At 42.2% G+C, this 14,193-nt stretch overlaps 3 protein-coding genes across 6 annotated transcripts; 1 reads left to right on the forward strand and 2 right to left on the reverse strand.

Annotated features, from left to right (window-relative positions):
- Window positions 1-797: 797 nt before the first annotated feature.
- LOC131878879 (myelin expression factor 2-like) lies at window positions 798-5,778 on the reverse strand. 2 transcript variants are annotated; one of them, XM_059225016.1, is made up of 6 exons: window positions 5,577-5,777; window positions 3,947-4,538; window positions 3,514-3,880; window positions 1,828-2,553; window positions 1,482-1,546; window positions 798-1,271 (listed from the first exon to the last, which is right to left on the reverse strand). In XM_059225016.1, exons 1-5 carry the CDS (start codon window positions 5,591-5,593, stop codon window positions 1,491-1,493), a joined length of 1,758 nt encoding a protein of 585 aa, XP_059080999.1. In that variant the 5' UTR covers window positions 5,594-5,777; the 3' UTR covers window positions 798-1,271; window positions 1,482-1,490. The 2 variants fall into 2 exon arrangements, with proteins under 2 accessions (XP_059080999.1, XP_059081000.1); XM_059225017.1 differs by lacking the exon at window positions 798-1,271 and adding an exon at window positions 1,329-1,408 and having other exon boundaries at window positions 5,577-5,778.
- Window positions 5,779-5,991: 213 nt separating this feature from the next.
- LOC131879675 (spermidine/spermine N(1)-acetyltransferase-like protein 1) lies at window positions 5,992-14,135 on the forward strand. Of its 2 annotated transcripts, none has more exons than XM_059226047.1 (5): window positions 5,992-6,190; window positions 6,253-6,470; window positions 6,550-6,838; window positions 6,907-7,121; window positions 13,861-14,135. In XM_059226047.1, the coding sequence occupies exons 1-5, from the start codon at window positions 6,070-6,072 to the stop codon at window positions 13,999-14,001; spliced, it is 984 nt and encodes a 327-aa protein (XP_059082030.1). In that variant the 5' UTR covers window positions 5,992-6,069; the 3' UTR covers window positions 14,002-14,135. The 2 variants fall into 2 exon arrangements, with proteins under 2 accessions (XP_059082030.1, XP_059082029.1); XM_059226046.1 differs by lacking the exon at window positions 13,861-14,135 and adding an exon at window positions 7,499-7,727.
- On the reverse strand, window positions 8,484-12,199 carry LOC131879672 (uncharacterized). Of its 2 annotated transcripts, XM_059226044.1 has the most exons (3): window positions 11,118-12,197; window positions 8,861-9,030; window positions 8,484-8,791 (listed from the first exon to the last, which is right to left on the reverse strand). In XM_059226044.1, exons 1-3 carry the CDS (start codon window positions 11,923-11,925, stop codon window positions 8,498-8,500), a joined length of 1,272 nt encoding a protein of 423 aa, XP_059082027.1. In that variant the 5' UTR covers window positions 11,926-12,197; the 3' UTR covers window positions 8,484-8,497. The 2 variants fall into 2 exon arrangements, with proteins under 2 accessions (XP_059082027.1, XP_059082026.1); XM_059226043.1 differs by having other exon boundaries at window positions 8,484-9,030; window positions 11,118-12,199.
- Window positions 14,136-14,193: the final 58 nt, after the last annotated feature.

The raw sequence follows: 14,193 nt of genomic DNA on the forward strand, positions 1-14,193 counted from the left end.
AAATACAGATTGATATTCCCAAAGGCGCCTTCTGAACGATCTGGAAAGTTGAACTTTGAGGAAACGAACCGTGACGTTACAAAAATAAAGACTGGATCAAGCAAGCAAATAGTCGAAATTACTAATTAAGAAAGAACGGGCCCCAGGTTGAATTGGTGTTTCTATTTAGAGACCCAGTAAAAGAAGTCGGAATGATATCCAATTTACCAATTCACCAGCTTCCACCAGTAACAATTGGCATTATCAAAATTCAATTTGAAGTCATTGATTCAAAAGAGAATTCCAGGTGAGCGCAAAACTCGTCTTTCCATTATCGGTTTTTAAAACGCACGTAAAATGAAACAACCATTACGTGCATGCAACCATACGCGATAACATCTCCTAAAGAAGGGCCATTTGCAAAACATCATTTCGAAAGTAGACAAACCATCAATCGACTGATAGCAACTCGATCAAGAGCACGGTTATGGGGCAAAACTATCTTCAATGAGCCGCCTTCAATCCGTGACATCGTATTTTCAATCCCAACTGGTCTCACTCGATTTCGATCGAAGAGATATCGCAAACAATACTGAACCGAGTGGTCGAAACCCTGGATCAGAACATACCTCCAAAGTCGTCCAAAGTGGTCTTTGCTGGTTGAGAGATACTCACAGGCAGAGTCTGCTTCTGGATTCATTTGTTCATCACCCTAGGTATTGTAGGAAACGCACTTACTGTCACGGAGCCACGATCCTGATGAGAGTGTACTTTCCCAAAGATTTCCTCTCGTATTCCATATGGAACAACAAACCCGATTGTGCCACCACAGCAAAGTATATTTCACACAATTCTTGTTACTAGATTCCACATTTACAAAACTGGAAGGAACTGAATTTCGGAATTGAATCCGGTGGATGAGGAAACGAAGTCATTCTCGGGAACTATCTCGTCAAAGCAATACACGGGAGAAGGGGGTGATGAAGAAAAAGTTCAGAAAGCGAAAGAAGGTGCTCAATGAACCATACTTGGGAAACAATAGACCGCCAAGCGACCAAAAACGCGGATGAAGCAGAGCTGAAATCTGCTCGATGACGACCCTTATAGCGGGCCTTTCAATTGGTGGAACGGGCAAATCAAAAAGCTGTGGCAGCGTCAGGAGCCAGAAGACTCTCGACTCTTTCTTTCAGTCAAATCAATCCTTGGAACTTCGAACTTGCAACGCGATCAACACACACGGAGGTGGACGACCAGGACGACGAGGAGTAGTAGGATGGAACATCTAAAAATACCTTGATGGAAAAAAGTGAGCGTGAATCAATCAATCAGTCAACTTGGAGTTGTTCGTGGTGGTGAAGGAGGAGCCCAACCTTCTCTAAATCTCAATTCACGAAGGAGATGATGAACCTGAGAACAACCTCCGGAAAGCCTTAATCGAAGGGACGAATATGAGGACCCCAATCAACTTCGTGCTGAGAAGGAAACGGAAGCAGGGGACTTACCTTTGGTGCTTAGTAGAGACGAACGTCAATGGTTCTTCCACTAATTACTTGTTTATCCATGACGGCTGGAAATAAGAAGCAGAAAAGATTGACTGAAATTGTGTTTCCTCATGAACCAATAGTGCTTATCATATATTATAACATAATAATGAGTAACTACTAAATTCATAAAGATTTAAAACATTCGAAAGAAGCAACTTTTCAAACAATAAGACCTCTCCTATTTTGAGAATTCCATAAAAAAGGGCAAATTTGTTCGTTCTAAGCATGGTTTACATATTAGACTAATTTGGGTGTAGTTAATGACTCCTCAAATACTTGTATTGTTTCAATGCCCGATACTTACAAACAGCCCTCTCGGCATCCCGCTCTGAATTGAATCGGATGAGACCCGTTCCTCGGTCTTTCATCTCCGCATACTTGATATCGCCACAATGGCTGAATCCTTCGCGCAAAGATTGCCAATTACAGTCCAAGGGCAGATTTCTAACGAGGATCGTATCCGTGCCTCTCAAGCCGCCTGAGGAGCTCACACCATTGCCCCCTATCACTCCTGCAGGCCTGGGCATTCCACTGGGGCCATCTGATAAGGCACCGCGGCTCCCGGCACCACCGTACCCGGCACTGGCACCCCCGGTGTTGTACCCACTCGACGAGCCCATGCTTGAGCCCATGCTGGAACCCATACCCGAGCCCATACCAGGACCTGGACCCATGCCTGGACCCATGCCAGAGCCCATACCAGGGCCACCCATACCGGAGCCCATTCCCACTCCTCCTCCCATGGAAGAGCCACCACTTCCTCCCATACTGCCCATGCCACCCATGCCAACGCCTCCACTTCCCATGCCACCAGCTCCAGCGCCCGCATTCATACCAACGGGTGCACTCATGTTATTGGGCATGACGGCTGAATTGGAGGCGTTTGCGTTAGTCAGGGCGGCAGTAAGATTGGCCACGAGGTTGTTAGAGAGACCACCACCGCTTTGGAGGTTGTTGACCATGGATAATTGCTGGGCAAGTGCCGCCACGCCTTGAAGATTAAGATTGCTTCCCAAGTCAGCTCCGTTACCTTGAAAAAGAAAGTGGATTGGAGATTATGCAAAACACCTTGGCCACGGGAATGTTGGGCGTCCTTTGGTAGATGTGCTAGATTGACACGAAACGTAATTCATTTCATTGAGGCGGGCCGCTTCCTTGTCTTTATTTCTTTCTTCTTCCTCTCCTTCGTGTCTCCCATCCCTCTGACTAGGGCTTCCGGTACATATCTCTCCCCTCAGAAGGATAGTAATGGGTAGGGGAAATGTAGAAACATGGAATCGACGTTTAAACAATCGGCTTTTTCATACTCGGACAATATAAAAATTTCGAGTAGTCTCGCTTTCAAGGGCTCGTATTGATTGTGGTTATTGGGGGATCTAACAGGTCTAAGACTCTTTCGGCGTTGTCTGGGTTTAAAGCAGCGATGGCGTTATGAAACTTCGATCGATCACACGTAACCTTTCTCAGCGAGAACCAAACCAGCTCCAAAACTTTGGTAACTTCAGGCTAACAACTTGAGAGTTTGCGGAAACCGCGCCGGGGTTTGTTATCGTGTTCAACTTGGGAAAGCGTGCTAAAGCGTTTGGGGTCACCAATGAGGAGGGTTGCTTCTTCTTTATTTATTTCTTCTTACTCTCCTTCGTGACTCCCATCCCTCTACCCAGGGACAACACGATCAAACAAAAAACACTACTCCTACCATCACCCTCAGTCACTTTCCCTAGTTTTGGCCATCATTGCCATCAATGTTTTCCAAATGGAGATTAAAGGCCAAAAGTGCCTTTTGTCGACCAAGTCAACCAAGCAATCTTTCCATTCCTATTTGAGTCTTGAAGAATGGCTCTTGGCGAGAGAATGCGCTTCACTTCAAAAACTTCAAAGGAACTTTTGGCTCTCGATGTTTACCCTCATGTTCGTGACATCGATCATCAAAGACATGAAAAGTGTCTTGGGCAAAAAATGGAAGTGAGAAACTAGAAAAGGACCTTACCCGACATGTTATTGGCATTGTTCTGAGCTGAGGGCAAGTTCTGAGCCACGTTCGTCAACGGATTACCCCCGGAACCAAGTCCCATGCCCACACCATGAAGGCCTTCAGGTAAACGATTGGGTAATTGATCCAACTCCTCGGGCGTGGTTCCGGGCTGCTTGTCAAATCTCACGGTCATCTTTCGGTCGAAGAGCATTTGCTCATTGAACATAGAGATGGCTTGCACGGCTTCCACAGGGTGAGTGTACTCGATGACGCCATGACCACGAGATTTGCCTTCTTTGTCGCGATTCAGTTCAGCGGAAACCACGCGACCGGCAAGTCGGAACACTTCTCGCATCTTTTTCTCATCCACAGAGTAGCTCAACTGAAAGAATCAAGCGGTCAACCTGTGGACAACTCTTAACTAAACACCGTGGCAATGTCTGCTTACGTTAGCCACAAATAATCGCGTGTGAAGAGGGCAATCGATACCAAGGGAGTGAAGGAACTCTGGCGAAAGACCATAGGTATTGCTGTTAGGTGGAACGCCCCCACCTCCACCTCCTCCCCCGCCCATGGATGAATCACGATGATCCTCTCGCATGCTTCTGTCTCGGCTACGTTCACTGCGCTCGCTTCGACCACGACCTCCTCCTCCACCTCCACCGCCGTCGATGGTCCGGATAATGCGTCCATGTTTGTCCCGCTCTACATCGAAATCTTCTTTGACAACCAGCTTGCGTCCTTTGAAGTCCATACGGTGCATGTTCTCAATAGCCTTCTTGGCCATTTCTTCGGTGGAGAGCTCAACGATCCCACATCCACGGGGTTTGTCATTGGCATCGTTGAAAAGCTCCACGTAAGTGACGGTGCCCACGTGTTGTCGGAACAAGTCCTTGACCTCCTGCCATTTCATATCGAAGGGAATGTTGGAGATAAAGATACGGCGCTCTGGGGGCGCTTTCCGCACACCGGGTGTGCCCCGTGAACCACCATCTCCGCGGTCTCCACCCCCACCACCGCGTCGTTCTCGCCGAGGCGATCTGAAGTGAGGAATTTTTATGTACAATCAAGTACATTATATGATAGACAAGATAAACTTCCACCGTTTTATGAGCTAAGTTGATAGGAGTGCAGGATAAATTGACGTTCTTTTGTTGACGTTGTTATCATTTTAGGGATTTTAAGCATTCATTACACTCCTATCTTGAGCTGATTCCTTTTCTTTATTTAGCACATTTTAGAAGTCAGAGGTTTTCACGTTCGACCAGCCTTAACGATGATAGTCTATCTTAGTTAAAAGTTCAGATTTACCCCCTCTAAGCCTAAAAATCAAAAGCAAATCGGTCACCTCAAACGCTTTAGAAAAATAGACATTAGCCAAGGCTAAAACATATCCTTATTTAGGAGGACTAAAAGGATCAAGTTTTTGGTGACATATTCATGTGCAATTCACGCATAAACCCACTTCTTTAGTATTTACAATCATACTTGTTTATCCTTTCATTTAGTTTGGGCGATTGGACACATCATGCTACAACTTGATCTCTTGCAATATTTCCACATGGGTTTGAAAAGTTCCAACTCATTAGGCAAACTTGAAGTACGAAAATGCCAAAGCTAAGAAACTGGGCTACCAACCTTTATAATTTCATGACCTTATACTCCAAAGGACTAAATACAACGAAAAGATTGAATAGACTTAGTCTTAAAGACTTCAGTATTTATTTAAGTATTTAAAATCTTTCATTGAACCACACATGAATATGTCACCAAAAACTAACCTGTTCCTTGTAGTCTCCTGTACTTCGATACATATCATTCTGAAATTCCTGTCTTCCTAAATGTACAGAGGGGTGTCAAAATCCGACCAAATCTAGACCATCCCTATCCAAACAGGCGCTTAAAGTCCAAGGGCCTGTTTTACACACTCTACTGACTCTATTTCATGGTCCAAGGAGGTCGGATACGAAATAACCAACCCTGATAAAAAACCTAATTATTGAAACTGCAAGGGCCCCTAGGATTGGCCTAATCAATCAATATCAAGATGACCTAGCAGGTTCTGGCTTCTCTCTCACCTTTCTCTGTCTCCCATGATGGCAATGATTTCGAGGGGTTTAAGTAATTTCACACGCGAAGTCGAATCAAATCACGCCCAGACACACCTCAATATTTTCTGGATTGGATTCGGTTTGTGGAACTGTTATTTAATCGCTTCGGGAGCGTCAGCTAACTCACTAACGCCGCTTGGCCTCGCTCTGGCGTTTGCCAACGTTAGCTATCTCTCTGTCAGGGTGACCAACAGAGCTAAATGACAATATGAATTACTTGGAAATGTTTAACGATTTTTGACGATCGATATCAAAACTGGTATTGAAGCTATCAATATTTCTTTTTTGATGTCAGACTTACCCAATAAAAATGTTGGTTTGGAGCAAAATTGTACTGAAAGGACAAAAACTGCATGACTGAAAGCGATGGCAATATCTCACGCTTAAATGTGGTTGGGCAGGTTTAATAAAAAACATTGTTCGCGTGTCAAAAATATTTATTGCGCTGGTGAATGTTAAGATGGATGCTCAATTTTCCATTAGACCAGCCATAGAGACGGATTGCTCCGAGATTCTACGGTTAATCCAAGAACTAGCCGACTACGAAAAAATGCCTGATGGGCCCAAAATTGGGGCCGAGGGTGAGGGAGGGGTGCATCTTGTGTTCTTTTTAATCTTGTTCACAGTATCAATGACTTTTTAGTTTTGATTGGGGATGGGTTCAACAATGCGGAGGCGGCTTATTACCACTGTTTAGTGGCTGAGAGTCAAGATGCGCCCGGGCAATTAGTGGCATATTGTTTGTATTTTTACACTTATTCCACTGATGTGGGACGATGTGTCTACATGGAGGATCTCTATGTGTCGCCCAATTTTAGAAGCAAAGGCTTAGGAAAATCACTCTGGCAAACACTGGTGAAGGTGTGTAATGGTCGATTAATCTTAAAAGATGCTTGTTTGAAAGCAGGAGTTTGCTACTTCTTTTGTTACTGAACCGCAGAATGCTTTGGAACGCGATTGTGTTCGATGCGAGTTTGTCGTACTAGATTGGAACCAATCTTCGATTGAGTTTTATCATCTCCAAGGCGCCAAGAACATGTCTTCTCAGGAGGGCTGGGTTCAGCTAAGAATGAACGAATCCGTTATGGCGTCCTTCAAGGCACCGAAAACGCTGTCCAACACCAAGGTCCGAAGAGCATTGAAAAGTGATGGGCCCAAAATTTGGAATTTGATAATGGAACAAACAGGCATGGATGGGAGGTTGAGAAAACCGTATCTCAATCCTCAAGGTAAGTGTTAAGTGCTGTGGAGGAGTTTTGATTGATTGCAATAACAATTGTTTTGTATTACATTTCAGCTTTATCTAGGGATGGCATTGAGTCTGATGATCCGTATTTTCACTGTTTGGTGGGGGAAAACCACGAAAATCCATCCATAATAGAAGGATACCTTCTTTACTACTACGTGTATTCCACGTGGGAAGGGCGGGCTGTCTGTATGGAAGATTTTTACGTTAGCCCGAAATCCAGGAACAAGGGAATAGGCCAATCCCTTCTTGAAGCTCTTTTAAAGGTAGGCGAACCTTTGGCCAATGAAAATTTGACTTTTGGGGTAAAAAGTCAGGAAAGGCTAATCAGTGAATCGTTTATTGATCGTCACAAATTTGAGCTAAACATGTCGGAACAGATCAAATGGCATTTTGACCCGTACACAAATATTGTTCCTTGGGATCCACTTAAACAAATTCATTTCAACTGCTTTTCGATTGGATCCCATTAATAAAAGGGCGATGTACTGTATAATTCAACGAGACTCCTTTCACAATCCTATCCTGCCTTGGCATGACTGAAGCTAACATAAATTTCATATTCTTGTGGTGAGCTAGAATTTATCACCTTTTCGCTAACCACATTTTTGAACCTGAAGATGGATTTTTTTCCAACTTTTAGATTGCCGTGGACAAAAAGTGTGTAAGATGCAACTTCAAAGTGCACAAGTCTAATGAGGCTTCCTTGACATTTTTTTCCAAGATTGGATCTCAAAACATTTCATCTGATGAAGGTTGGCTTCTGTATCGCATGGACCGAAATGCCATGGAGGAGTTTATAAAAGTGAAATAACATATTTTTGAAAATAAAATGAGACCCTCGGAAGCAAATATTTCTTGTCAGTTTTTTTCAGCATAAAGTGGGCTAGAAATTCCGTCACTGACCCAGCTATTGAATGGAATGGTATCATTGTAGTTCTTAATATGATATATTTTTTAAGAAATGGATTAATGAATGGAAAAGCATCATAAGTTATATATTTCGACCAAGGAATTACAGTACATCTAAATGTAATTGATTGCATCTGCAACTGCTCGGTTTTCAAAAACGATCATTAAATCACATTTCAATTACATTCCTTACGCAATGTCCAACTAATTTGATTTGATTTTTTTTCCTTTTTGCAAGTCGGATAACAACATTGAGAACAAATATGCTCATGTTAGAGGGAGGTGGTACTGAACCCAAATCTGGATCCATTCGATAGATTCATTAAAATGCTTATGACTAAACGATCGATAAATGAATATGGCTTTAATTTGATTTTATAACTAAATTACGTCGGTTGACATTATAATTAATTGCAATTACTTAGATTTCAAAGTTCATTTTAACAATAACTTAAAGTGTGACTGCAATTGTGTAATTGTTATTTCAATTTCATCAAAGGGTTATACTAAATGGATGAGGTAAAAGGATAAGACTATCATTCCATACAAAAGATAGAAACTATATTTCTGGTTTTTGTTAACCCATTTTTTCCAAATATGTTGACAGCGTTCACTTAAAGACCCAGAGAAGTCGACAATATTTCACAAGGGGAAAACAGCTATTTTTATAAAACATATATTATCTGCAAGCCGGGGAATAGAAACTATGATTGCTTTTGTCAGACATTTATTAATTCACAAATATAACTCGATTTGAAAATGGTTTTCGATTGGCATATGGCAGCAAATCCAATGAGACCTGAGGAACCCTCAGATTTAGGACTCTTTTATTTGGGAAATAAGGTAGAGATGCAGGTTTGACTTTGTATTTGTTAAAGTTGTCCTCATCAAAGGGAAACTCGTCGTCTCTCATCTGTTTCCGGAAGTTGGCTAACTTGGCCATGGTCTCTGCCATGAAGTCTGACAATGTCATTTTCACATCACTGAAGTTGATTACCAATTCAAACAACAAGGAAAATAGGACCTGAAAGGCAATAGAGGACAGGATGTGTTGCCAAAGAGGTGTCTGTAGTAAAAAAAAAGGAATACTTACAGCTAAAAGGACAAGAGCTGGAGACACTGTGTAAGCACCGGTGTAGAGTATGAACCAAACTGAGCGTCTAAACCATGAGGTCAGCTCAAGGATGAAATCCTGTCGAGATAAGGACTGATCCCCTTGCAATGGGGCCAGGATATCTGTCACTGGTGATAGGAACTCTAACCCTGAAAAATGCAAAGGCCAACACTCAACGTAAAATGCTAGAGTTACACATATTTTCAACAGTTTAAGTAATACAAATATTACTCTGAGCAACCCAAGAGTAGATGCGATTTATGTAATCCTTTATGTTTTAAATGTCTCCACGAGCTTTGCCCTTATCCAGGAATAAAATGGAGCGTTTGTGACAGAAGAAGCATCATAAGTGAAATTCGCTGTGATTTCAGCCCATCAGATAAAAAGTTAGTGAATATCTGAAAATCCTCATTTGTACTGAACCGAGCACCAACCCTCTATAACATGCTACCGTACTCTTATCGACGATTCTATTTACTAGATGATTTTTTAGCAACAACCCCAGACCAGCCATTCGCTCATTGGTGCCATAAAGCGGCAAATTCGAACGCACCGTGTGACCAAATATTTTATCAATTGAGACTTACGGGGAACGTATTCCCTTGCATCGGTATCAAAACCCGAGAAGAGTATTGAGAAAAAAATGTAAGTCCTCTGCAAGGCTACTGGAATCTTGACCATTCCCACCAGACACTAACTTTGAATCGTCAGCAAGAGAAAAGAGACGGACAGTGATACTAAATTTTTGAAGCGGGGCAGTGAATATTATAAAAGAGAGGGGTCACACCTCACTTGATATCATATAAGTCATTAAATGACCCTTCAACCTTCACTATTTGTTTCCTATCATGAATCAAACTTCTTATCCAATCCAGAACCTTGTTCTGCTAAAATGTGCTCGGAACCCGTGCTGACCAGGAGAGAGAACATCGTGGACTTCGAGAAACTCTATAAGTTTGAACTTCATGATCTTCTCAAACGCCTTCGCAATATTCCAAGGGAAAGAAATCGGCTCATAATTACTGGGGAGCGACTTATCTCCTCTTTTAAAGATTGGAACAACATGAGCTAACTTTACAGAAGTGGGAAACTTGCGCTGATCCAAGATAGAACGCATCAAATACGAGAAAACAGGAGCAAGAACCAGTGAGCATCTTATCAGATACTGAGTTTTTCGCTCCATCAGGACCAGGAGAACTCGAAAGCCTCAAGTCCCTGATGGCCTCTTTTCATCTTTCTCTTAGAGTCTGGATAAGGGAAAAATGCCTTGGGATTCGACCTCACCTTCTGGACCGCTCTACTCTCTTTTTGCAACTGATCATTCTCAATGAAAGTCTTGATTCTTTCTACTTTGAATTCAATCCAACTTTCTTTAAAGGCTAGTCGCAACTACTGGATTCGAATTGCCTCTGATCTTCCCCCCTTGTCTACAATCCTTATTGATCAATTGCTTTAATACCAAATTTTAGCTTGTGGCCCACACTTAGAAACACATTCAGGTATACCTAGAGAGGAGCAAACTTCCTCGAAACCTGTCGGCAACTTATCTATGACTGCATATACTACCGAATTATTCTTGCTTGTAATTGTTTTTTTTTTGTCGTAAATCCATCAATTTATCTAGTGGAGTCTTTTTAGAGGCTTTTCAATTGTTAAGGCTCCGACACGCTCGACAAATCGAGTGCTTCCCTAGTGATGTTTTTGATGCCTTTCAAGACGGGCGGGATAATTACCTTTTCTGCATTCGCAGATTCCTTTAGATCTTTTTATCTTAGAGAGTGGTAAAGGTCCTGGAATCTAAGCTAGCATGCCTCTGCATAAAAAAATCTCCGTTTTGGTAATGTGTTTTGCATATTTCTTTTGACTTGTCTTGGTGTATGAGCAAGAGCGATCATTATGTCTGATCCAAATGTTTTTTTTAAAGGTTGAGTGGGGTCTTTTCTAGGTATCTACCAATTTGGCTCGATATAATGATCATTTCTTTCGCGGGTTGCGGATTAAAAAACTCTTGCCAATCGCCAAAACGGCACTATGCTCAAAGCTAGCAAAATACTCGTACTATTTGGCTTGGGAACCCTAAACGCAATACAATGGATGTTTGTGGGTTAATCTGAACACACTTTCCTTCGCATTTAAACAAGTATAACCCCTTTATGTTTATCAAGTACCACCGTTATGAAGCCAGATGATTATCTAAAAAGGGCAAATCAAATGAATGCAACAACCCCCTTCATACCAAAAAATCCGTCATTAGCACCGTCTCCATTGACTTGCCCATCATTTTCCATCATCATCATCATGTTGTTGAGTTGGTTTTGATGGGCAAGATACGGGTCTTGGTTCTGATGATCATCCGCACTCGTCAAGCCCAATTGATTGGTAAGCGAATTCACCACCGCCGCCACCCGATCCGAGGCTGGATCTTGAGCACTCCTGGATATGGCGTTTCCAATCGAATCATGGAATTCTCTGACTTTGGTGAGGAAACTAACCACGGCCAATCTGAGTCGCTCATTTGATTGGTTTCGACGCCATGGGCCTCCATGGTAGGAACCATGACTATGTCTTCTGTTTTGATTCCGTCGTCTTAGTTGATATTGATTGTTCTTCTTCCTCCGTCTCCTTCGTTTTCGTCTCCGTCTTCGTCTTTGTCTTGGTTTTGTTGGTTTCTCAGATTCACCTCGAATATCACTGAAGATCTCATGATCGAGTAGTGCACGAGAGCTATCTGACTCTTGTAGCTGATAAGGCAATGCCGTTGGCGTGTTTGATGCTTCGATTTGAGTCAAACTCGTGATGATCTCCTCGGGTTTCCAAGAGTGTTCCAAACCTTGTAACAAAGTTCCAGGAGGCGGGATTTCGTCCTTATAAGGAGGCCCAGGCACATCAAAAACCGGTCCAAAATTGAGCAGTTCACTCTCAGTCGTTGAGAGGACCTCAAGTTGATCACTTCGCTTGACGAGATGAACGTGCTCTGGTAGTAAATTAGCATTCCATGTCCACCCCGACCAGGAATCAGTCATAATGCCAATTGGAATCGGCATATCAACGGTCAGAATCGCACATAGCTGGGGGATGAGAACACAAGTCACTCCTAGGATGTTGAAACACTCACTGACAAGGTGAAAAAAGCGTACGATAGGAGTTAGGCCCGAAGAAAATGTTTGTGTTCACTTTCACAACAATCGAATGAATGCACACAGAATGCTCGGGCTTGAGAACGGTCTCGCATCTAACCACAGATCATTTCGTAAGACTGATGCCACTTTTGTCAAGCATCACAAGCTAATCACCCAGGCCAAGTTGATCTCGTGGCAAAATCAAAGGAGAATGGATCTGTGGACAACTCTTGATTTCACACTGATCTGATTTGGGGGCCAAACTGGCATTGATCACCAAAGATTGAGAGTCAGTCTCACATTCGAGGTGATTCCCTTGGAGTAATCAAATGCTTGGCTTAAAAATAAAATGTTTTCTCTCATTAAAGTGCGTAACCGACACTTTTCAACGGTTTCCTTACCACAACAAGTAAGGTTTGCACATTCCTTTTGTTTTAAGTGAGTAGTTGTTGGTCGGGCAAACATCTGATGCTAACCTGAATTTTGCCTCAAGCATACAAATTTTCAACACCTTTGTTAAAAGGAAACCCTAATTTTTTAAAAAAAGTACCACGAATGGAAGAAAACTGTACCATGACTTGACAAGAGATGAATCCATCAAACTTTCTACCAAAGCTCGATTTACTCCAACTAAGTCGGCTCTCTATCAAACTTATCTCAAGATTCCAAGATTCGTTTACTACGTACTGCACTTTAAGTGACGGTGAAAGAGATCCATTCTATAACTGTTTCGTCGGACAAAAAGGAGACAATTTTTTCGAGTAAAGACGAAGTGATGAGAATGTGAAGCACTCTTTGGAGGAGGGTACAAATCATTATTCCATGCCTGGTTGTCTTTCATCTCCCATTTTTCATCTTTCTGTTAGTGATAGGCGGCGTTTTGGAAAAGAAATAGAGAAACGTGGCACAAGTAAGTAATTGCAAGTGCAAAAATAGCTTGATACGGTATGCTCTGATTTGCTAAGTGAGAATAGGATCTTTTGTTGGGTTCAGTCTGAATTCTTAGTAGTCAGAAAATGTATAACTCTACTAGCTTTTATGCTAACAGATTTCAATCCCATACATGAAGGATTAAGCTTTCATTTGTTCATCGAATTTAAGGTTTACTTATAGGGAAATATCATAACAATTACGAAAAATCAAACATAAGATGGAGCGATTCAGTTTTCCCATCTACGAGTGTGTTTGCTTAACCAGTAAGTACGAGCTCGCCCAAAATTTAACCTTAATTTAGCATTGTCGGGATGATCCCCGAGTGACCAATCGATAGATCTAAAAATATGACCCTCGACTCTTGTTTTGGCCATGCTTAAACCCCAAATTTGAGTGCTGTCTTGTTTGGTCCCGTAAAGGTTATGGACTTGAAGAGTCAAGATTTGTGGTCTGTTGTCAAATAAGGACAAGATTCATAACTTTGAGAAACAGTTGGACTCGTCGTGCACGCATATGTTGTAGAAAACCCAAAGCCTTTCAAATCGACTTTAATTTCAAAACCGATTGTTAGGAGGCCATTTTTATCCTAATGGTTCCATAACCATTAGCTCGGGTAGAGCATGGGCAGAAATAAAACGCCTCTGAAAACAAATGTGCGAAGGATGCCCAAACACTCCCCATCAATATAAGAGTCACTATCAAGATGAAATGATATCCATATTTGATGTCTTTGGAAGCAAATGGCTGGATTCCTCGCATCCAAAATTTAAATTTCGTGCACGATGAAGAAAGAGCCAAAAAATAAGGAGGAGAGGCCCTACACACCAAAAGCCCCTAACTCACCTCTACTACACACCTAAGTGCATGCAAACAGTCTTCACATGTGTGGCGATGTCAGGAATGAAAATGAATTCGTTTTCTTTTCAGTATTCTGGTCTGTTTCTCCGTTTGACATGGTCGTATGGTACCATGGTTTGCATGGCGACCAGCGATGTACTTCTCCGTACAGTAGGTATGTGGTTTACTACGATGATGTCGTTGATTTTCAGGCACGATTGGGCTGCCTGATGGTAGAATGTGAGCTTTCGGGACTCGTTCAAGACACTGAGGAGAATTTCACTTATCGCTCAATGACAATTGAAAACATTCATTGAAATGAATTTTTTGAGAGAGAGCAAAAATATAAAAGTATGGGATTATGAGCTTTTTGTTGTTTCCGTTTCGGAGGAATGCTAGGCTGAATAAGACAGATTTATCAGA

The sequence above is a fragment of the Tigriopus californicus genome, chromosome 4 (genome assembly GCF_007210705.1).
Source record: "Tigriopus californicus strain San Diego chromosome 4, Tcal_SD_v2.1, whole genome shotgun sequence".
NCBI classification, from domain to species: domain Eukaryota; kingdom Metazoa; phylum Arthropoda; class Copepoda; order Harpacticoida; family Harpacticidae; genus Tigriopus; species Tigriopus californicus.

Coding starts and splice junctions, on each gene's coding strand:
- LOC131878879 (XM_059225016.1), bottom strand. Junction 2,554..3,513: donor CAATGCCAATAACATGTCGG/GTAAGGTCCTTT, acceptor TTCTTTTTCAAG/GTAACGGAGCTGACTTGGGA. Junction 1,547..1,827: donor GGATGCCGAGAGGGCTGTTT/GTAAGTATCGGG, acceptor TCTTATTTCCAG/CCGTCATGGATAAACAAGTA.
- LOC131879675 (XM_059226046.1), top strand. CDS start 6,070: ATGGATGCTCAATTTTCCATTAGACCAGCCATAGAGACGGATTGCTCC. Junction 6,471..6,549: donor TCTGGCAAACACTGGTGAAG/GTGTGTAATGGT, acceptor ACTGAACCGCAG/AATGCTTTGGAACGCGATTG. Junction 7,122..7,498: donor TTCTTGAAGCTCTTTTAAAG/GTAGGCGAACCT, acceptor TCCAACTTTTAG/ATTGCCGTGGACAAAAAGTG.
- LOC131879672 (XM_059226043.1), bottom strand. CDS start 11,925: ATGCCGATTCCAATTGGCATTATGACTGATTCCTGGTCGGGGTGGACA. Junction 9,031..11,117: donor TGCTAATGACGGATTTTTTG/GTATGAAGGGGG, acceptor TGCATTTTTCAG/GGTTAGAGTTCCTATCACCA.